The 24,064-nt window shown below is 29.2% G+C and overlaps 1 protein-coding gene across 6 annotated transcripts in view; it reads left to right on the top strand.

Annotated features, from left to right (window-relative positions):
- Nucleotides 1-24,064, top strand: part of LOC107442127 (neuron navigator 3) — a 521,654-nt gene that overhangs the window by 95,187 nt on the left and 402,403 nt on the right. For all 6 annotated transcript variants that reach the window (XM_043039754.3, XM_087159425.1, XM_087159438.1 and 3 more), the window contains exon 3: nucleotides 4,106-4,158. In XM_043039754.3, coding sequence (XP_042895688.3) covers nucleotides 4,106-4,158 — 53 coding nt within the window. The remainder of the gene's footprint in view (nucleotides 1-4,105; nucleotides 4,159-24,064) is intronic.

The following is a 24,064-nucleotide window of genomic DNA, read 5'->3' on the forward strand; positions in this document are numbered from 1 at the left end:
CCGGGGGTGACCTCAAATATGCTAATTAATTAGTGCTAACTATTAATTAAGTTACAAAATCAGACACAAAAACGTACTTTCTCTGATAAAACATATATTTTTTTTTTACATATTTGGAATCTAGACACTTAAATTAGGGGGGGTAGACAAAATTTTGAAAAAATTGGGTTGTAAATTGGGTAGCAATAAGGGTTTATATATTTGGCGATAGTCCAGAAAACAGCCAAAAAAAGTCGCCAGCGCAAATGAATATTTTAAGATAACCCATTGACTAATTCAAAAGCGTAATGCTTAATTTTACTAGGTTGCTAGGCAACCTATTAAAAGAACTCTGAATGTAAAAAAAAATGAAATAATGTTCTGTGATTGCTGGGAGAGGTTTAATTAATTGTTAATAGAAAATATCTTGAAGTTTCAAGGCAATAGACAATTTTTAAGCTGATTTCTGTCCAAAGAGCAAAAAAAAATTTTATATCTCCTTTGAAAAGGAAATTTGAATTGATTTAAGAATTATTTGCGATTTTTTAAGTTTTTAGAACTTAAATACATGAACTTTTTATCTGATATTATTTAGATATGTTGTTTTTGCTATATTTATTTGAGGATTTTTTACTAAAATCAAATTGACATAACTTATTATAGCTATATACAAAATTTTAGGGATAATCATTTTTACAGATTTAATCGAGTCTTCTAGGCAAGAAAGTTTGAAGAAACAAAAAGTGCTTGAAAAATAAAATGTAGATTGTATAGTAATTCTAATACACATTCACAAGGTTTTCTATAATTTACGATATTTCTTTTTTCTATAACTCAAGGAATTTCTGAATGTTCAGTGGCATTTTAAAAACATTGAAACATGTTATATTTCAGAATAAGATATTGAAATAATATGTTGCATATAGTATGATTCATTGTTTAAAAAATCGCTTCATTCTGCTAGATATTTAGGTTACATGGTTTTCTTTGGATAAAGATGACTAGCAAATAGCATCCTCATGTTTCGATACATTCTGAAACTTACGTTCGCAAATTCACCATAAAATGTCGCACAGCATATTCTTCATTACGATAAGCTACATTTACCCCCAAATATTGCTACTATGATTATTTTTGTTTTCTTATATATATCTGATACTCTCTTTTTAAGCAGAGCTCGTAAGATCCTTAAGATATTGAAATGGGGGCACAAAAACTTAAAAGATAAAATATTTAATTTCATTAACTCAAAATATCTGGTCTCAAAATTTTAATTTGTAAGTTAAATATAACTTTTACAATATTGATGCTATTACGTTTTTAAAGAAAACATAAATCCTGTTAAAATATAGAAATGCTTATGTTTACTTTAACGAGTGTAAAATCCTTATCAAAATAATGATCAAGACTCAAATGTAAAACGGTATAATTGATGATAAAAACTCACCTGGCCTCAAAAAATATGAAGAAAAAAATAGTATGCTTAGTAAATAATCAGTTGTTTTGCATTAAATAATTGTAAACAGTGGAATGTTTTTAATTTCTTAACAAGGTTTTATTCTTAGCTAGCAGACATTGAATTATTGAAGTATGAGCGTATTAATGAAGAAATAATAAACGTAGTAGGGTAAAGAATAAGATTTTTAAAAATGTTAAAATGTAATTAAATAGTTAGTAAACTAGTTAGTAAAACACTTCCGGACAGGTGATTAAAAAATTACTTCTAACATTAAGACGATATATAAGATGTTGAGAAATTTGCGATGATGTGAGGTATGCTTAAATATGTTTACTACGTATTTTTACTAATATTTATAAAAAATGTATTCAAGAAATTGATAAATATTTTATTCCAAAATGTATGTATACTATTGAAATTGTATCAGTTATTGAGACGAAAAAACTAAAATCTAAAAAATAATCACATTAAATAAGCACAATCTGGTGTATAATCATATTCTACCAGAAGCATGCTTTTATAAAACTCGACATTCGTTGAATAAAACGTTTTTTATTCAATAAGATGTTTTATTCAAATTTCTTTACTAAATTGCAAATAGAATTTTAGACAATTATAAAAGAAACATCGTATTTTATAGTTTTAAAAAAATAAAAATAAAAAGATTTTCAAACGATTATTAGCGAAAAAATTATGAATGAAATTTTGCGCTACGAGCGCGAAGTCAAGTTCCTCGCAAGTTTATCACATTTTAATATAAATCGCCCCATTTAATTATTTTTTTACTGTCGCCAAATTATTTTTTTAAAAATAATTAATTTTAATTTTTCTCAGCTTCTAATAAATAAAAACAGCTGAAACTTTAGGTTTTTCAGTTGAAAAATATGTAGATTAATATGGTATAAAAAAAATTCATACCTTATAATTCAAAATTTTTTAATCCTCAATTTAATTAAATAATAAAAAATAATTAACAATTATTAAAAATTATTTTTTTCATGAAATTATCTTTGGGTAAATGAGTTTTATGACTGGGTGAAATTTTCTTTGAATTGCTTTATTAGTTTTAAAAATATGACTAAAAACGAAAAAAGTTAAATTAAGATTAAGGGGTACGAACTTTGGATCGCTCTCCTGACTAAACTATGGGGATCATATTTCCCAGATTGCGGCTACCCCCTATAATTTGAAGGTTAAAAATCCAAATATGTAAAAAAAATTATATGTTTATTCAGAGAAATTACGTTTTTGTGTCTGATTTCGTAACTTAATTAATAGTTAGCACTAATTAATTAGCATAGTTGAGGTCACCCCCAGGAACCATTAAGATTGACTTTTAGTTCGTGAAAATCCGATCATTAGAACGAAAGTTATTCAGGGTGATATCTTTTTTTTTTTGCGGACTGTACATAGACAGTCCGCAAAACAATCAGACTTAGAGTAAGACTTAAATGATACGCCCACATATAAGAAGAATAATTAAAGATAAAGTTACAGTTAGAATAACCAAATCAAAATAAAATATAAATTGCCAAATCATTAAGAAACTTTAGAAATAAATCAAGAGCTGAGCAATTTTGAAAATCTTGAAAAATAAAACAAAAAAACATTCAATGAGAAAATTTTTTAAAAAGTACTGCCATCTATATGCTTCAGGAACAAAAAATACTCTATATACTTTTAAATTGTGTTTGACATTAATTTTTCTTTACATTTACATTTCAATTTTTCGAATCGCTTTTTCTTATTTGTATATCCATTATGGGGCCTCGGGGCACTGTCAGGTTTTGCTATTACCACTGACAGCAGAAAGGCTTCTGTGTGTTGGCAAGCAGTATGTCCCCTCAAGAAGTGATGTCTTGCTAGTACACATATCTTATATTTTATTTATTTAATTTTTTTTTTATTTTTGGTTTTCTGATTGAATAGTATTTCTGACTTTCTACATTATACTTTCCCTACGTTAGAAGTTTTAAAATTCCATATAAAATTATTAAAAGAATTAGTTATGCATGTTAATAGGATACACGTGTCTAATTTCTGCTGACAGGTTTAAATTTAACCATTAATGAATTTAATAATAAACGTAGTTATATAGTTATACATATGAAAAATATAATAATATATTGCTTTTTTAAAGCAAATTTCAGGTATTCAGAACAGTTTCATGACATAACATTGCATAATGTAAAAGCTTCATGTCAAAAAATAAACAATAACAGTTTTCCACAAATAATTGTGGCTTTTAAAAACTTTCATACAGTTGTTCATTTTTCCATTTTTATCCAATTTTAACTTTTATTGTTCTTTATTGTCATTAAACAAAAATTTTAAATATTATTAAATTAAAATTTTAATCCGAAAACTGTTTTGATTTAAATTATTCTCGGTTGTACGTTTTTTTCCTCAAAAAAAAATAAACTCTATTAATATGTCGAGAGCATGATCATTTTTACGTAAAAGTGTCTTTAATGAATTGTCTGTAACTTACCATCTTTAACAATCATGGTGATTATTTTCAATCGCCAGTTATCTATAATCATCAGTCATGGCTGTATTAATAGTCCATAAAAATGGCACGATTCATTAAATATTTATGTAATTTTTATTTTCATCACGTTCTACTACTCAAACGAATGAATGTTTTTTTTTTTTCTTTATTTGCAGTTGGCACGAAAGTTCCCGGAGTCGTAAGAAAACCGAAAAATCAAGCTCAAATGGTAAGACTCAAAAACATTATTTCCATTTCAGAATTTAGTTTGTCTTACTACACTGTAAAAATTCTCGGATCAAATTACGGTACAAAGTATCAGCACTTTGGGTGATCAATCACAAAATCCATTTTTACCGTAAGATAATTTACCGTAATTTTAACAGCTATATTTATTTAATTAGGCTGATTCATCGATATTACTGTAATTATGAATGAAATTACGATATATCAGAGTTTTTTCTTTCATAGCATGTTCCGGTAAAATGGATTTGACGGTAATAAAAAGTACAGGCACATTGGGTGCCGGCACTTTGTGCAGTGAAATCCAAAGCTATAATTTTATCATTACTAAAATCCATTACCAGAAAGTAAAATTCATGATCAGAATTGTACCAGAACATGTTACGGGACAAAAAATCTGATATACAGTAATTTTTATAGTAGTTTTTACAATAAAATCACTGAATCGCTGTAATTAAATAACTGTCATTTAATCTGAAATTTTACAGTAAAATGGTTTTTACGGGTGATGCACCCTCGATGCCAATATTTTTTTCCTAAAACTAATCCAGAATTTTCTAAAATGTTTTGCAAATTTTGAAAGAATAATTTGAAAATATAATTTTTACATTATAATAAGAGGATTAGATAAAATTATAGAATTACATTTTCAAAGTGTTGCAATTAAATAGTTACGCAAGTATTATTAGGCATAAAATATTATAAGTTTTTAATACTGTTTTACTACTGCTTTTAAGAAAAAGATTTCAAAATGAAAGTTATTATTCAACAAAAAGGTAGGGTACATTCTGTGCTACGTAGACTAAAGTTGAAAAAAATAAATAAAGAGGAATAAAGCACAAATGAAAGTACATAAATGAACATACTATAGTTTCAGCTCTATGAATAAGAACCTTCTAAACGTCACAGAGAGTTTTAATTCACGTTGTTTTTAGCTTTAGGAAGTAATTATGTTGCATTTAGTAAATGAGATATGAGATTATCAAATTACATGTTAAGAGTGTCACAATTATATTATAACACAATTATTATGAGGCATTTTCCTAAATTAAATTTTTTTTGAACTTATATAATGTATCTAATATATAATATTTTTGATATATAATATTTTCAATATATAATATTTTTGATATATAATATATAGAATAATTTATCCAATATAAGAATGTTAAAATTTTCTAAAAACAAAGTAAAGACAACAAAAGATCACAAAAATCATCTATGAGAAACATACGGTTATTTTGATACGATAAAGTAGCCTCATCTCTGCTTAAATTTTAAAAAAATACATAAAATGAGACACAGAGTTTTGTGTCTTATCATTGATGATAGTGTTTATAGTACCGAAACGGCCGTCTTCCCTGCATATTTTCTTATTGTTGCTTCTACATTATCTTAGGGCAAAACTATCTCCACTTATTTTGGATGAAATAATATGCAATATTTTTTAAAATAATTTGATTTCAATAAATACTTTGTAATAATTCTATCGGTTTCAAAATTAAATGTCTTACACTACGTTGAGACGCCTTGAGAATATAGTTGAGACGCCTTGAAAATAGAACATTATTAAACAACATTTGGCATTTTTTAGAAAAAATATTTTCAATGTGTCTTAATGTCACACCGTAAAATTAAGATATATATTAACTTTTTTATTTATTAAAATGATAAATCTTGCTTTTAAATTTACGATTTGACACGCTCAGAACAATTCTTTCGCCATAAATTTCTTTTTCGAACTACTTCTTTACAATCGGTGTAAAAATAAGTTAATCATCGTAACAATAATATTTCGGATTCGTGTTATTTAAAGACGTTCCCTCCCATAATTCCATTCGAAATGGGTGGAATTGCTACTGCCGCGGGTAGATTTTGGTTTTAAAACTGCATAATAAAACCAAAACTTATCACCCCTGCATACCCATGGGAGATTAGGGACAGCAAATAGTTCCTACAAAGCCCTCCCTAGAGGAATGTGTCTCTAATCCCGCCAAATATGGCACAAGTAGAACATATTTCTTTCTAAATATCTTTAGCAACACCACACTACTTAACGATTTCTCAATACGTGTGCATAGTTCAGACCATTTTTTGTAAGTTTTTATGCACCCTGAAACAGATAAAATGATTTTTTTATTCCCATTCCTGTCAATATAACTGTATTTTTATCGTATTTTTGGCGGAAAAAGAGAAGCCAATTCTATACTTGAAATTCTACTCACTGATCAGAATCTCTGGGGACAGATATACTTTTTTTTTATTCCTTTTCGAAAGAAACATTTCCGAGTTCGTTGCAAAATATAAGAAGTTTTTGAGTTTTTTTTTTTTTTACTGCAGCAATGTAATGTTTTGAGAGCTTTTAAAATTAAAATTTTTTGTTAGTTTGTTTTTATGGCTTTATTTCAGTAATGTTATTGAATTAATTAAAATTTGAAACCATGTTTAGTTGTTTTAAAGAAATAACTTTCCCATTTTAAAAAAAAGGTGACTTTAATTCTTAAGGTATAAAATGCTTACAAATGTATAAAATGTGTTTTAAGTAAAAGAAAAACACTTGCTATTTTGCGTTATCTAGCAAAAAACAACAAAGTGTTTTCAAAACTTAAAAAGTAAATTGGTTTTTGTAAATGAAAACTGAAAAAACTGCAAACATCAATAATGTTCAAAGTAATCGAGATATAAAAATATTTATAATTATTTGGGTTAAAATATTTTTATTAATTGCTTAAATGGGCTTAACACTGCATGGTTGTGCTATTATTTATTTTTATATTTCATTGTTTTACTTACATTTTGATTAAATAAAAGATTTTCAAGTTAAATTTGAGGAATATAAGCATGCACAAACGAAGAAACTTCGAAAAAAGTTTTAATTTGGAAGTAAAAGTATATTCCTAAGCAAAAGAAAAAACAATCTTACAGTGTATATACATTTCTCATCTGTTTTCCGTACGATGCTTTTTAAGTGCTGAAAAATACTTCTATTTCATGATGAATAAGGAAAAGTTTTTAAGAAACGATGGTGAAAGAATTAATTAATTGTACTTATTTCTTCAATAGAATCTGTAGTTCTTTTAGCATATGTACAATGCACAAAAAACACCGCCCTGAATAACTTTTTATCTAATGATCGGATCTTCACGTTCTAGGATTCAATCTTAAGGATTCGAGGGTATGACCTCGAATATACCAATTAATTTGTGCAGACGTTATTTTAAATTAAGGAATTAGGCACAAAAACGTACTTCTGAATAAACATACCCTTTCTTCGACGGATTCGGATTTCTAAACCCCAAAGTATTCGGCAATCTGAGAAATATGCTCCAATTAGTTTGTTCAGGAAAGCGGTTCAAAGTTAATTTTAATTTAATGTGAATTTTACTTTTTGTGTATTTCGCTATATTTCAAGAATTTTTGAAGCGAATTGAAATATTTTTGAACGTGTTTATAAAATTCGTTTTAAAAAGATATTCCATCAAAAAATAAATTTCAGTAAATATTTATTAAGTCGCAAAAATTCTAATTGTAAGGTAAATTTTTCTACGTCAATTTAAAGCATGTAGAAACAAAAAGTATTCTTATTCAGAGAAAGTCTTTGTGTCTCATTTTGTAACTTAAAATATCGTACGCTCTAATTAGTTAACATATTTGTGATCATCCTCTCCAGTCATTACGAATGAATCCTAGAATGTGAAGATTCGATCAGTAGATCAAAAGTTATTCAGGGTTGTAATTTTATTAATTATTTTTTTTTGCTCACTGCACTTTATAAAATACCTGTTTAGCTTAATTCACATTAAATATCAATATCGATTCCTAGAAAATGAAAACCGATTTAAAAATCCTTTCGAGCCCTTTTTTATATTATTTCCCGTTTGATAGATTCAACGAAGAAAAATCTAAAGCTTAAATTTTCTGAAATAAGAGTTAAATTTAAGGTTTTAAAAAAAATTCTAATCCACATTATAAAAACCATAAAGTGATTTTTAATCATACATTACTAGTTTTTAATTGCGTTTTTTTTATTGTTAAATAATAATACCTCACATGAAATTATTTAAAAGAAAATTATAGTTGCTCACGACTGTCACTTTACATTAAGACATACATTTATTTTCGTTTGAATCTGGACGGTTTTTTAAACATTACTTTATCACTTGGCGTAAAAACAAACATTTTATTTTTACATGATTAAATATTAAAATAAAAATATAGTACCGAGTAAATTTTAAATAAAAAATATACTTTTGTCCATATTTTCTCCTACAAAACCTTGAACTATGTTATTAAACATAGCATCGAAAAAAATTGTCTACTAATTTACGTGACAAATTAACGTATTTCATGACAAAGATGATGGAAATGTAAACCCATTAAAATTTTCTAGCCATGTAACTATGTATAATCTCAGTTAATATAGTTTTATTTTATCTTAATTTAAAAGAACTAAAACATTTAAATAATGCTTATTATCAGGTCACCCTTTTTCTAATTAAATATAGAAACTCAACGTGACATAAAATTAACAAAATTAATTTTCAATTCTTTTTAAAAAATATCTAAAGCTTATTGAGTGGATTTGTTGTGCGAATTTATCAAATATATTCGACAAATTAAAGCTTCCAAAATCATTTATATAATTCAAAAGTATATATCGTAAAGGGTTATGGCACCATCTTGTAAATCCTAAAGGGTTATGGGATAAAGTGTTATTAATTTTTATTAGCTGAAGTAAAATCCTTGTCAAATGATACACTGTCATCCATGTAGCAAAATACAAATAAAGAAATAAATATCAGATTTGCTACGAAATCAAACAGAAAAAGTTCCAATAAAATTACAATTTTCTTTCACACACTGTTAGAATTTTCATTCTAAAATTACTGTAAATAACATGAAATAGGGATTTATTAAGTATTTATTAAGCATAATAAGCATTTATTAGCAACAATTTAAGAAGAGCTTTCGTATCAAGTGGTTTTAAAAAATTTATAACTCCGAAATCTTTAGAAACCAATGGAACAGGAAATTTAACAACGTAAATGGATGTTCTACGTAAACCTCACAAATTTAACGTAAAACAAGTTTTTGTTTGGAATCCTCAGGGAAATAGAAAAAGAGGAAGACCTAAGACATACTTACCACAGAACGATTGTGAGTGAATTGTAAACCATTGGAAAGACATGGAGAGAGGGAAAATGACCTCAAATAGAAGGGAGATGGAAAGCTATGATAGAAACCAATACAGAGTGAAATAACATGAGAGAAAAAAAGTCATAACCCTAAGGAGTTATTGGGAACATGTATGTGTATGCATTGCTTAAAAACTATTATTGAATTATAGTTTTTAAAATCCATTGAAAAATAATGCTGCTTCCAGAGTGTTTTTTTTTTTTTTTTTTTCATTTCATGAAAGTTTTTCATTTATTCATTATTTTTATTATAAATGATATCATAGAATCTTATATGAATAATAGTAATTAAGAAATGAAATAATAAGTAAGAGGAAATTTTCATCATCTTTTCTAACTATTAATGATTAAAAGTTTCCTTTAAATTTATGTAATTGCCCTATTAATTCCAAAAAACATAGCGAGGTTATAATTTTGTGAAGAAGCTTATTAATTTATTAACTTCATTTAGCATTATTTTAAGACTTTTTGTTATGTAGAACACCAACGGCATCGTTTATAAAATTGCAGACTTTAACCGTTTAAACTCGGGATTTAACTATTCATGTTATTATAAAAATTTATATAACTACTTTGCAAGACTTATGTAACTTAGTAACCGAAAAACATTCATACTCTCACAGTTGTAAAAATATCTAAGCACGTAAAAAATATAGCAATAAATACAGCCGCAACTTTAATAAGATACATTAAGATAGCATTTCTTTTTTAAATTCTTAATATTCAGATACGTTATTTTATTTTTTTAACTGCTTATGGAAGACATATCAAATGTCAGATGCATAGCTCTATTCTGAGTAGACAGGGGAATAAACCCGTGACGGAATATATCAAATGAAAAAACTCGCGTCTACCGGCACGTGCCATGTGGTCATGGCATTTCTTTCAAGCACCCACCCTCACTCCCGACAACGTTTAGATACGAATGCATTTCTTATTCAAACTTCTTTCTTATTTTTCTCTGTCCAATATTTATGGGAATAAGACAACTCGTTATATGCTGGACTGGAAAGAAAGAAAGAAATAAGATCTATGCTGAAGTTTCTTGTAATACTTTCCCTTCCGCGTTCATCATTAAAAGCATTTTCTTTGAGATACAGCTCGTATTTCATGTTTAAAAAATAATGCATACAAATTGCATTACACTTGGACAATAAAACTAAAGTGAAATAATGCATAAAGAGAAAAAGTAACAGCGTATTATCTTTTGCATACGACAATAAAGGAAACATACATATTTTTTATGTCATGTGGCTTTTATTTTCGTTTATAAAGCTTGATGTTTGTATTGGTGCTAGGAAAAATGAATCAATGCAACAATAATTCAATAAATGTTACAAACCACTAGAAATGTGAAAGTAATTGCTTTTAAACATTTAAAAATCACTATTTTTGAACAACAAAGAGCTGAACTTAACCTAAATTAACTTAGAATGTTCTTCGTTGTAGCTTGCACTTGCTCATGTCCAGCGTGACTAAAGTTTTCATTCGAAATTTGCTGTTCCGGAAAGGGTCAAGGGGTTTATTTTCTCCAAATCAATCAGTCAGCTCACTTACTGATTTCAAATTAAATGGCTTAATGCGTTAATTAACTAAAATAGAATGAATTAGTTTACTGATGATTCAAATGAATTACGGTATTACAAATAAGTTAATTGAATGAATTAAAAAATATTCATTTCACTAGAAATTAAAATTTTATTTGAGTGATTATTGTTGGCCAATTATTTTCTAAATAGTGAGTAATACACAGTGAGTAACAAAATAAAAAAATACCACCCTGAATAATTTTTTTAGTCAGATTTTTACCTACTATAAAGTGCGAAGATTAATCCAATGCACAAAAAGAGAAGTTAACAGTAGAAGGCCCAAACTTCCGATCACTCTCTTAGCTAAACTATTGGGATCATATTTTCCAGAATACGGTTTCTACCCAAATTTTGATGGTCTTGTATAGTTTCTTAAACTGCTGGTCGCGATCCCAATTAACGTAGCGTATACTGCAGCAAGGGCTGCCAAAGCAATTTTGACATTTTCATATCTTATTATTATAATTTTACAGTTGCCAAATATTTTTTTTCTAGGAGAAGCAAAATAATTTGCAATTGCTTCTGAAACTAAACTGTCATAATTTTTATTTTACTTTTTTTGCAACATATATGTGTGAAATGACATTTTCGTCTTTAAACACTATAAAATAAAAGTGTCGAGAAATTTATAGAAGAACTGCTTCGTATATCTGTGCCAAATATTGTGCCAATATTTGATTATATTATTTAAAGTAAACAGAGAGGCACACCCTTCCCTTTGGTACGTGATCCTCGCATATATGCTGAAAATGGATTTCTCAGTAACGGCCTTCCAAGTGATTACACTTAATGGACAGATAATAGATAATGTTGAATTAAGTTGCTAAGTTCATTTGCGCATTTAAATTTTTCCCATTGCCCTACGGCTTAAAATTAAGAATTCGAGTTAGTGACTTAAAACTGCTATTTATGTTTCAGAACAAGTGAAGAAACTAACAGTTTCACTCATGCTTGCTTATGGGGTTGCACAAAATCATAGCCCCACACAAAGTTGTAAAAACTCTGACCTAGAATAAATATCCGTTGAAAAAAAAAGCATATTTATTCCGAGAAATCACTTTATAACGTTTTTGTGTCAGATTTAGTAATTTTACTGTAAAAAAATTTCAGGAAATTTTGTTCGTTTTTGACGCAACCGTTTCCTGGTATATGCTCCGAGCCAAAATTTTGTAAAAATGACGAAATAACTATCATCACTTCTTCATGGAAATGAATTTCGTCAAAATTGAAAAAATATTTCGTCATTCTATTTTTTTCCAAAAAAAAAAATAATAAAAATCGTAGCACATAATATATCTTTCATATAACCACTTTATCGTGGTCTCCATATAGGTAGATCAATGTCCCCCAATCAAAAAAAAAAAAAAAAAAAAAAAAAAAAGCTTTAGAACAGGGAAGTAAATTACACCTATGCCCGAAGCGGGATTCAAATCCGGGATCTTTCTGGTACGGGATCAACTTATTGCCCACAATAAATACCGTACGGCTTTGTCGTCATTTTGTTATCGATCGTCTAGTCTTCATTATAGTTAACTATCTTCCGCAATGCACTACGATGAGGTTTCCTAATTAAGGAAATATTTTCGTCATATACACGTTTTCCCTTCGTCACAAATTACGCGATTTAGTGACGAAATTATTCTCAAAATTAACAAAATACAACTCAAGGAATGCTGAGTCATCAAATTTGTGAGAGTTTTATTTCTGGGAGCGTTAAATGGCTGCACTAATTTAGAATATTTGAGATCCAATCCGTTGAAAGCATCAATATGGGCACTTAGTAGGTGAAATTGTGATAAATCAATCCGATTTTTTCCGGGGGGGGGGGGAGCTCACTGTACTACGCACGGGTTCAAATCACTCTTAGATCAATGTTTATTTTTTTCCCTTGTACTCTCTAATGTGAATGTGGTACTCCCTATAAACATAAGTGAATTACAGTCGTTAATCAAGTGGCCATAAGAAAATTTTATTTCATAGCTTTAGCTTCGTGATTTCTATCTACAGATGCACGCATTTTTTTGCCGAAAATGTTACGTAAATTAAGATATAGTTGAGACAAAGAAAAATTTCCCAATGCCAATATTAAACTCTTAGAACGTCGGTGTTTTAGAAGTTCGAGCTGTTGGCTTTTCTGCTTGAAAGAACAAGTTTTCCTTTTCTACTTTCTCATAATCAACAATGAGAGAGTAGAGCGTAGAAGGAAAATTTCTGTACGCTTTTTCCCGCTTGTAGATCAACGCTTGGAGGGTTGAAGAAATAAATAATAATTAGTATTGTTTACAGTGATTTTAAATAATCTTCGAATGACGATTAGGCCTCATAACAAACATCGCATTGTACTACATTTTGTACTTGATTCTTTTTTTTTTTTACTTTTCAAGGATCTTGTATTGATTACTCTACTAAATTGCAAGGACCCTGGGTGACTGGTATAAAGGTTATGAACAACACCACATCAAAGAATAACTTAAATACAATTAGAAAGGAAAACCGCTACATAAATTTTATTTATTTAACGAGCACCAGGCATTCATTTAGGTGGATAAATTCAAGAGAGAAATGTCAGAAAAGGAACTAAAAAGAGTATTGGGCTAAAACACAATACCTTACAATTATTAAAATTTATAACAACATAGCCTAGTAATTTTGAAACCAAATCCAGAAGATAAGGAAATATTGAAAAACTAGCCTTCGTGGAGAACTTTTTGATAAAACTAACCGACTTTTGAGTTACATGGAGAGGAAAACCACGAAAGCTCCCCACGGTTAGCCCGACGGCAAGAGGATTCTAACCAACGATTTGTTTACCACAGAGGAAATTTAATGGGAACACTGAGATAAGTACGGTCCGAGAGCAGAATTTGTGTCAATCAGCAACTGTTAGGATTCGAACCTGGGTTCACCTCATTGGGAGACAAGAGCTCTATCCCCTCAGCCACCGAGCCCCTTACAGTTATTTGTAACAATTTTTGACGTTTTATTTTAGATCTTACATTCTTCAGAAAATATTTTTCCTAATTTTTTTAAGCATCACTATTCCGTGTAGCCCTATTTAGCTTCGCTCCATCACCATTCCAAAAATGCAAAGAAAGAAAGACTTTCTATTATTCTAACAAAATGCAATAAATGGCAATCAAATAAATGTTTGAACCCTCATAAAGTGCAAAATGTATATGTCAACCCACCCAGGAAGGAAGACCACAAAAAGGGATTTGGAAAAGAAGTGTGGTTACGTGACGATAGGAGGATGGGGATCGGGTGAATCACGTGCCCGACCCCTAAATGCGCGTGCCGTCACATGCTGTAACAGTTGGGAGACAGCCAAAATCCACAATAGAACAATTTCGTTTGAACTGCCGTCACACATGTTCTTGCAGTAAGTTATTCTGCCTGATTTTTTATTCCTGCGCTTTCTGGAGAATAAAAAAGAGTTTCCAACTCGAAAAATTTAGAAAGTTGAGTAACTTTTTTTGTCTAACACTCTTTGTTTATTCGTTCATTGTTTATGTTTGTTGAATGTTAATGTTTCTGGTATAATTGTAATGTCTTTTTAGAAGAAGCATGGGTGGATTTTTTTTTAGTAATTTTCCATCCCTTATTTGGTCATGCAAAGCGAAGGTCGAAAGCATGATGAATTAGATTTTAAAAACGGATGCAGGATGAATTAGATTTTCTTTACAGAAAGCCCCAAAGCAATCTTTTATTAAAAATTTTACTATTTTTTTATGATAATCAACGATTTAAATTGTTTTTAGTTAATCTCTCAATATTCTGGATACAGCTTTTTAATTAATTTAATTGAGCAACTAGAGACTAGAGCAAAATCAAAGGCAGCTAGTTCGTAAATCTCTACAGACATGCAACGTCTTGGAATTTTATAAAGGGAATCTAACGAAATTAAATTTGTGTAATTATCATACATGTATAAATTTTTTGATGTATACATACATGTATGCATCATACATGTATACATCATACATGTATACATCTTGATTACTTTCTAAATTAACAGTTTAGAACTAAAAGAGCTGTTTCTGTATTATAACACAGGAAAAAAAGTTCTGGTCAAATTACCGTACTAGTACAGATATTTTTGTAAAAAAATCCATAATTCTGGTATTAAACCAAAATATGCCGTATATAAACCATTAATATGGTAATGGCTTACCAGAAGTTCTGGTTTTAAAAATTTTAGTTCCTATTGCCAAATATTTAGGGAAAATACTAAACTGAAAAAAGAGCTTAACCGCATAAATGTTTTTTATGCCATGATTTAAGTTATCAAGATAGAATTACGAAATTTTACCACATTAACCTAATTTTAACTCATTTTATGAAGCAATATTTTATTGTTAATTTCAACAAAATCTTAATAAAGCGCTTCGGTAAAAACTACCATGCTTTTTGTTTTTCGCATAAAGTCAGAAACACGGTAAATTTTACAATATTTTAATTTTTATCCATATTTTACCGGTGCTTTTTACCGTGAAATCCAGTTTCACTGGAAAAGTTTACGGAAAATGTGATATACCATAATTTTTGCAATGAAAATTACAGTAAAATACTTTACGGTAAAAATGGGCTGAATTCCGGTATTTCATACAGCAATTTGATTCGGAATTTGTTACAGTTTGATGGTATCATTACCATATATCGAACATGCCGTACACTAAATCCTAATATCTGTAGTCATTTTTAAAATTTGCATAAAATGTATCAACAAGAATGGTTTCAAAAAATTTTATTTTTATTTCTTTTATCTCAATAATTTTCATCCAGCATCTTATTAATGAAATGATCAGAAATAAAGCAAGTTTTCCTTATCTGTTCAAAACCAATTTCTCCAATAAAAATGCGAGGCCTTAATTTTTTAAAACATAGTTTTTTTTTGTAGAATGAATATAAAATAATGACATTTGAGTATGAGAATAATTACATATCTTATTAGTCAAACTGATATTTTCCAGATGCTTAATTATGCTAGACAAGTACAAATTATGATAAGTCGTTAGTGACAGATGTCACTAGTTATATCGTATTCGTTACGCTATTTAATCACAAATTAGACATTCCAAGCTATACATCTGCCTTGCATAGCGTGTTAAGAAATTAATAGCATTTTAAATTGACGCGTAATTCAATCATGGAATATTTTAATTACTTACTTTCTTTCTATGTATGTTTAATTGCTTTACTTCGAAAATTTTCCATAAAATTTAGCAAATTTTAATATTGTAAAAGTTATTCGACTAACACACTTTAAAAAACTTCGGATCGAATTATGGTATAGAGCAATTTAGGTGCATCATTCGTAATATCCATTTTTAGCAAAAAATGTTAGACCGTAATTTTAATAGTAATATTTAGCTAATTAGAGTGATTCAGTGATTTTAAGGTAATTATTACTGCAAAAATTATGGCATATCAGATTTTTTTTTTCCGTAACATATTTTGGTAAAACTGGATTTGACGTACCGGGTATTTTGCATAAAGGGTAAAGGCAGTACTTTTAACCGTAATTTTAACCGAAAATTTTTCAAAGCAGTTTTAGTTGTAAAACAATAAAAAATAATCTCACCTAAAAGAATTTACACGTAGTTTTAATGTCTAGTAAAAAAAAATTTTTTTTTATCTACTATCACTTTCTACTAATTTTCTTCAAAAACTTCTATCTTCACAGTTTATTAAAATGTTATTTTAACGAATTTCTCAAACATCACACTCAAAATAAAATTATTTTAGTATTGCTCAATTTGATGGAATTTTATTTAATTTTTAAACAAAATATTATATAATTTCCATTAGTCGTTTAATAAGCACTATTTTTTAAATCACTTATGATTAAAATTTACCAAAACAAAATGAACACTTTTCGAATCCAGAAATTTAAAACCTGATGAAGCAGTGACAGTTTTTGTTTTGAACTTGTACTTTTTATATTATAAATTCGTAATTAATTAAAATTTTTGTTTCATATTCAAAATATGATAGTAATCATTTTAATTTCCTTTATTAGAAAATATTACTTTAAAATGAAAACTGAAAACACAATTCTGTTTGAAAAATTAAATTAATTGCTGGTTGAACCTTTGGTGTGATTTTCTAATTTTGAGTTTCCTCAATTCTTTGTTGTTGAGCTAAGTTTTGTAGTTAATAAATGGCTTTAAGTTAAAATAAGTATACATTTTTAATAAATAATATAAATACATTTCAAAATTAGTTAAGTACTTTTATTAAATATTAGCATTATCTTAAATGATGTTTAAACTCGATAAATAATTACTACCGCGTAACATCACTGAAGATATTAATCTTATTAATGACCACAAACTACGATTAAATGTGGTAATTCAGAAAGTATTCACCCTGAATACCATATGCTACTTTAATCTCTCTAATTCCATTCATGAATATTCCACTGAAAACGGTGGATTCTCACAAGAATAAAGAGGTAGAAGCCATACTCTTTATTCAAGTCTCAGAGAAAGCATTCATACAACTTCCTTAAAGTACCCATTCGTATATTTCACCTACCGTACTTAAGTGAAGCTTTCCACGTTATTCAGTTGATAAATTTTTCAGTTGGAATTTTATCTCCCGAACATCAATATGTACTTTTCTGACTTAAACTTCAACATTTAAAAAGAGCATTTTTTAAAACAAATTTTGTTGGATGATATTGTAAAAATAAAAAATTATCGTTTGTAATTTTGAGATTTATATTTAAATTTGATTTATACTTAAAATCTTTGTTGATCTACTTATGAGAGCAAAACGTGTTATGATGCGCTGTTAAAAATGACTCGGTAAAAGTGGTTTAAAAGCAATTTATTTAATTGTTATTTTACCGTATTCAACCGAAACAGTCAAATAACCGTAAAAAAGCTAATATTCAAACTCTTAAGTGTGAGGAAGTACGCTTATTGATTGTTTTTACCTAATGTTATTTAACAACCAGAATTCCATCCATGCTTGGCCCACCTTACGAAGCCCTTTGATTGCATGCAGCTGGTAACATATTGTAGCTGAGAGAGTTAATCGGTCAATCTCATGACAGTCGGAACAGGGGTTTGAATATTAGCGTTGAACCCACAATATGTCTTCCATATTTTCAATACATGAAAATTTCTAGTCTCTTTCACTTCTCAGTTTTTGACCCTAGGCCAGGGGTGGCGAACCTTTATGCACCAACGTGCCATTCTTTCTAAAAAATTGTTTAATGAAGTCACAGACGTGCCGTCAAATAATTTTGACTTCATAATTATTGGGAAAATAATAATACTAAATACTATCATCTTAAAACTCCTTATTTACACTGAAAAAAATATATATTTTGGAATGTCTCAGTTATAGGCGCAATTCAACTTAACACGTTCACGCCGGTAAAAGTGAAAATACTGTTACGGGAAAAGACAAAATACTGGTAGAAGAACTATTTCAATATTAGATAATATTCGGGAGGAATTAATCCATTTTCAACAATAACAATTCGCTGTAAGGAAATTTTTCACGGCGAAGAAGCAACTCAATATAAAAATTGCATCCGTTAAAAACAATTGGTAATTTTTATTATTCCCGGAAAAAACTAAAAAATGAAATTTATTGTTACCAGTTTTTACTCCGGTGCGCTGCCAAGATGAGAAATTCTAGCGTGACCCACCGGTGGGTCACCCCAGCGTGAACGTGCTAAAGTAACATCAGTGGGACTTCTGTTGTTGCAGATTAGATGACAAATAACTTATATTAGGTTGTAAGATGTTAGTTTAAGCAGGACTGTTGATTTTCGTTTTGCTAGTTATTTATTGTTAGCTTGTTTTTTTATGGTTATTAATTGTTTTTTTAGCATTAATTGCTTTTTTTATTAATTATTGCTTATTATTTTGATTGTTTTTGTGAATTTTAACTTAATTGTTACATATGCTTCATAATGTAATAACATTTGTGTAATAACGTTTCATAGTGCAATAACAATTGTGATCGGTGACGTGCCTAAAATATTGTGCAGCGTGCCATAAATGGCACGCGTGCCATTGGTTCGCCATCCCTGCCCTAGGCTATTAGAATAGGAAACTATTATTCACGCATAAATTGTAAAGCAAACAGAGCTCAACTCTGTAGCCTTGTAATTTAGAACCTAATTCAGAACAGAAGGTAACTCCTGGACCAAGCATTGTGAGAAATTTTCCTTCATAGACTTTTTGCTGGAACTAATCCGTATTTGCGTTACATGGAGAGAAAAACCACGAAAACCTTTCACGATTAGCCTGGTGGCAAGGGAGTTTAAAGCCAAGATCCATCTATCACTGAGGATATTTTATGTCATCACTGTGGTCGGTGAGAGCCAGGCTCGGATGCAACATCTTACTATGCAATTTATTTTACAGTATTGATTTTACAAAATCCACCAATTGTTATTCCCACTTTTATAAATTAAAATGATTGCTATGCTTATTTCAAGTCAGGCACATGATAAGAATCCAATAGCAAGAGCGAGCAAAAGCAACATATATTATAGGGGGTCGAACACAAATAAAAAGGGAAATTCATGAAAGTTTAAGAAAATGTAAACAACGAAGGACATACATTATAATCTATTAAATAATGTCAATTAATATAATTTTTAATATGTCAAAATAAATAGAGAAATTTTTTTTATAGATGGTCAAACTTCCCATATTTCTGTAGCGTCCTATAAATTTAAATTATCTTTAAGTTATAAGCTATTTTATTTATAATAAATAAAAAAGTTCCCGCAATTGATGCGCCTTGAACTAAAAACAGAAGCCAATATTATAAAGTAATTTAAACGCATGATGTTAGTCTAATAGAAGTATATAATGATGATCTTTAAAATCAAACTTAGTGTAAAAAGGGGAGGGAGGGTGGGTGAAACTTCTCATAGCCTGTAATTACCCGGATGTGACCAATTGCTGAGGATGACGCACCTTTGTGATGGATGCTCGCATATCCATACTGGTCACTTTTATGCTCCGACGCGCCGCATCCCTAATCCGCATTCTGATGGATATCACACTCCACATTCCGTCGATCTTCCGCATCTTTTCCCCAAGGAAGTATTCCCCAACTCTCTGCAACATGACGGATTTATCCCCATCGTTTTTCCCTAAAGTGTTACTGGTTTTTATTGCTTTTCTGATATTACCATGATGATGTGGTTTGGTATTGTTGGTTTTATACAGCTCTGCTAGTTTTGAAGGATAATATATGTAATTTTAAAAAAATATCAGGCAGCATTTGAACAAATCAGTAGGTGTTACTTTTAAATTTATACTCTTATCTTATGCTAAAATTATTAAGCATTTTAAATTTTGAAATTTATCCGATCTGAAACAGATATTTGCGAGATTATTGATTTTAGTAATATTATTAACTTTATTAACATTGATTCTGCCATCTTATTATTATTATTTTTTTCAGTTTTTCAGTTTATAAGGGTCGTAACCATATTTTGGCATCATTATAAAAATCGTAGGTTCTCGGATATTTGATCTTTTTAAAATGTTATCCCGTACATATTGCGAATAAAGAATAAACTTGCTCATAAAAATATCAATGTTGAAATCAGAATAGGTTTCTTAAAAAAAGTTTTTAAATTTTTATTTCTCACTTCTTAAACTTTTAAAAAGTGTTATTCCTAAATTTCTATAAAGCATTTTTACGGCATATTGTTTTGCTTTTATAAGAATACAGTTAATGACTATTAATATATGCTCCTTGATTTAAAATGTAACGAAATTAAACTTCATCATGAAAGTTTTCGAAAATTCTTAGGTAAATCATAAATATGTCATGCAGTTTTTAAAATTTCTATTTTTCAGTGAATCTTCTAACAATAGGAAATATATGATACTATTATCAGTAGGAAAAAAAGTTTATCTTATTTATTTTAGTTAAAAATTAAACAAACAAATTTAAATACATTTATATTCTATATTGTAAAATTGAATCATATAAATCTAATTTTAAAGTAAATATTAGAATTTTATAGAAACATTTTTAAAAGTTGTTTAAATTCTCTGAATTAATTTCTCTTATTGTTTAAGTATAGAGTTGCTTCTATACAACGATATTCCCTAAAAAGCTTGTCTTATTTATAGAATAAAATTTTTAAAGCATTAGAATACTATTTTAATTATATTACATAATTATTAGAATTTTTTTAAAGAAATTTCCATAAATTTTCATGTCATGGGTATGATAGTGTTTAAAATTATAACCACTAATGCAAGGAGGAAAGCATTTTGGTAAAATTACCGTGTTGTATAGTAATAACCCTTCTGGTAAAAGGAAAGAAACATAATTTTGATAGCAAAATCAAAAATATGCGGTATTTAAACTATGATAATTTGATAATTTTCATGTTTATATGGTAACTGTTTACTAGAAATTCTGATTCTCATAGCTTTTTTTTAATAACACTTGAAAACAAAATTTAAAAAAAATTAAACTTAATAAGTGGTTTTTATGCCATAGTTTAAAGTATTGTAATAAAATTAGTCAATTTTACCACATTTACCAAAGTTCATCACATACTATAAAACCGCGATCTATTATTAATTTTACTAAAACCCCTAACAAGCTCTTCGCTAAAATTTACCGAATTTTTCGGTGGGGCGTTTACAGAATACGGTAAATTATATGGACAGAAATACGGTAAATTATATAATATACTGATAGTCTTGATCATACTTTTTTTTCCTCAGTGTACAAAGTTTACTCACAGTAAGGCCTGAAACTAAAAAGGAAACTAAAGTAATCAAAAGCTTATAATCCCGTCGATTGTTATTTTGTCAATTTTATGCACAATAACTTTGATTTTATGCTTAAAGATGTTTTAATTTAACTCAACACCGAAAATGGTGGCAATTTTACACCAAACTTTTTTACAGTGTGCATTTAAACGGTCAAACATCATGAAAGTAATTTTAGCTATTCATAATCAAATTTGAAAAACTATTGGACATATTGTCATTGAGTCTTTTTTTTTCTATTTTAACTAAACAATTTTTATAAAAATAAAATTAATCCAATAATTAAATAAATACGCGTTTTTCAGAAATTATTCTTTGTGCCTAAATTTTTTTCAAGCACTGTCTTTACTTACCGACGACGAATTTAAAAAAAAAAAAAATCGAATTTATTTTATGAATAACTAAAACACACATCGCCTTGGTGCAATCAGGAGATTTGAATTCTGTTACTTATGCATCGGAACTTTTTAGAGCGAGGGAATTTCCCGAACCAAATTTCGGGAAAAATGCGTCGCAGAGTGACTAAACTCATTTCCATGGCTCGGTGGGTCGACCCTATGACATCACCCACCGGCACACATCTACCCCAGGTGATTACCGGCCCATTTCTATCGCCTGTTAGACTTATTGGCTAATCTGCCCTCGTGTGTGCACCCGATGACGTCAACATCCTCCTCTCCATCCTCCATCATTTACCCCCAAATCCAATTTCTTCACTGCCACCACGTTGCAAAAAGTTATTTTGCTCTTGCTCTTCCGAAGCTCAGAACCTAAATCATTTATTTGCCTTTAACGCAAATGAGAATGGGGAAGGAGGATTTGAGTTTTTATGACTCGTGTCTTACCAATTCCCTAAGTATCACTATCGCTATGCATGCGGCGTGTGTGTATCGTCATTTCAGCAATGGGAACGTGTGTGGTATATTTCAAAACTTGTACCATTGGTGAATATAGCGTTTTAGAGATCATGGTTTAAAATTTTTAACATGCATAAGTATAAGTAGTTATGGCAGCTGTTCCAAATTATTTTCTGCAATGGAATCCTAAATAATCAAACTTCCTTCAGGGGAATCTCACCTTAGTGAAAAAAATGAAATTGCATCAAAGATATATACATCATCTTATATAAGATTATTTAATGAGACTAATGAAGCCGTGGTGGCTCGGAAGATAGAACGCTCGCCTACCCTTGAACTGCCCCAGGTTCGAATCCCAGCGTTAGCTGATCTAAACGAATTCCGCACCCAGCTCGCACCGACCTCAACGCTGACGAAAATATCTTCAGTGGTAGACGAATGATGGGTTAGAGTTCCCTACCGTCAGGCTAACCGTGGGAGGTTTTCGTGTTTTCCCTATCCATGGAGCGCAAATGCGGGTTAGTCAGCCAAAAAAGTCCTCCACGAAGGCAAATTTCTCCCCATACTTGATCCAGGAGTTCCCTTGTACTCTGGGTAGGATTCAAAATTACGAGGCTAAAGAGTTGAACATGGATAGTTCAATTGGCTGTTCAAAGACAGTTATTTAAAAGGGGCTAATGACTATTTTTTCAGCGTTTTATTATTAATAATCTGTAATTGAATTGAATATACATAAACTGTAAACGGATGAAATGAGCCCAATTATGGTTTTCATTGAAATGAAAACTAAAAAGAACTGCTATAACAGTTGAAAATGGTTAGGGAAATATATTTCTGAATTAGCGAATTTAGTTCATTTCATTTGATTTTAAATGCCCAAAGAGACAAGGGAATGCAATTTTTTTAAATGCATGCGATTTTTATAACTTATTCAATATGATATTATTAAAAAAAAGTATATATTTCCTTTTTTTAAGAAGTCGCCTTTTTTTTTAATAGCATTTCTGTTTGAATAATTTCTCAAAGGCAACCGAAATATAAAATAAATAAGGCTTATGCATTAAATTTTAATATAAAAGTTCTAAATTGCGAGTTTAAAAAAAGAAGGTCATAACTCTCGAAACCCCTGTAACTTTTCCATGGAACCCAAGGGTTCCACGGAACACCACTAGGGGACCGATGATATATAATATTTTGTATACTTGAGTATGTTATGTTAACGTACTTACGTGCTTAAGTATGCGTGTTAAAAAGTGTGTACACGTATGCTGCATGTACATAATTTTTAGCAGTTTATTTAACTTAAACATACCTAAATTTAACAAAGTTATAAGCAATTCAGTTTGAAATTTTAAAGCGTGTTAAACCTTAAAATAATACAAAGTTTCTGTTCATTTTAAAGGTGCTAATTTTAACCATTTTTAGTATTTTTTTTATCTTGATTAAATAATATTATGGTTCAACTTCACTGAAACA

The sequence above is a fragment of the Parasteatoda tepidariorum genome, chromosome 1, assembly GCF_982258835.1.
Source record: "Parasteatoda tepidariorum strain Cologne lab strain chromosome 1, Ptep-v5.0, whole genome shotgun sequence".
In the NCBI taxonomy this organism is placed as follows: domain Eukaryota; kingdom Metazoa; phylum Arthropoda; class Arachnida; order Araneae; family Theridiidae; genus Parasteatoda; species Parasteatoda tepidariorum.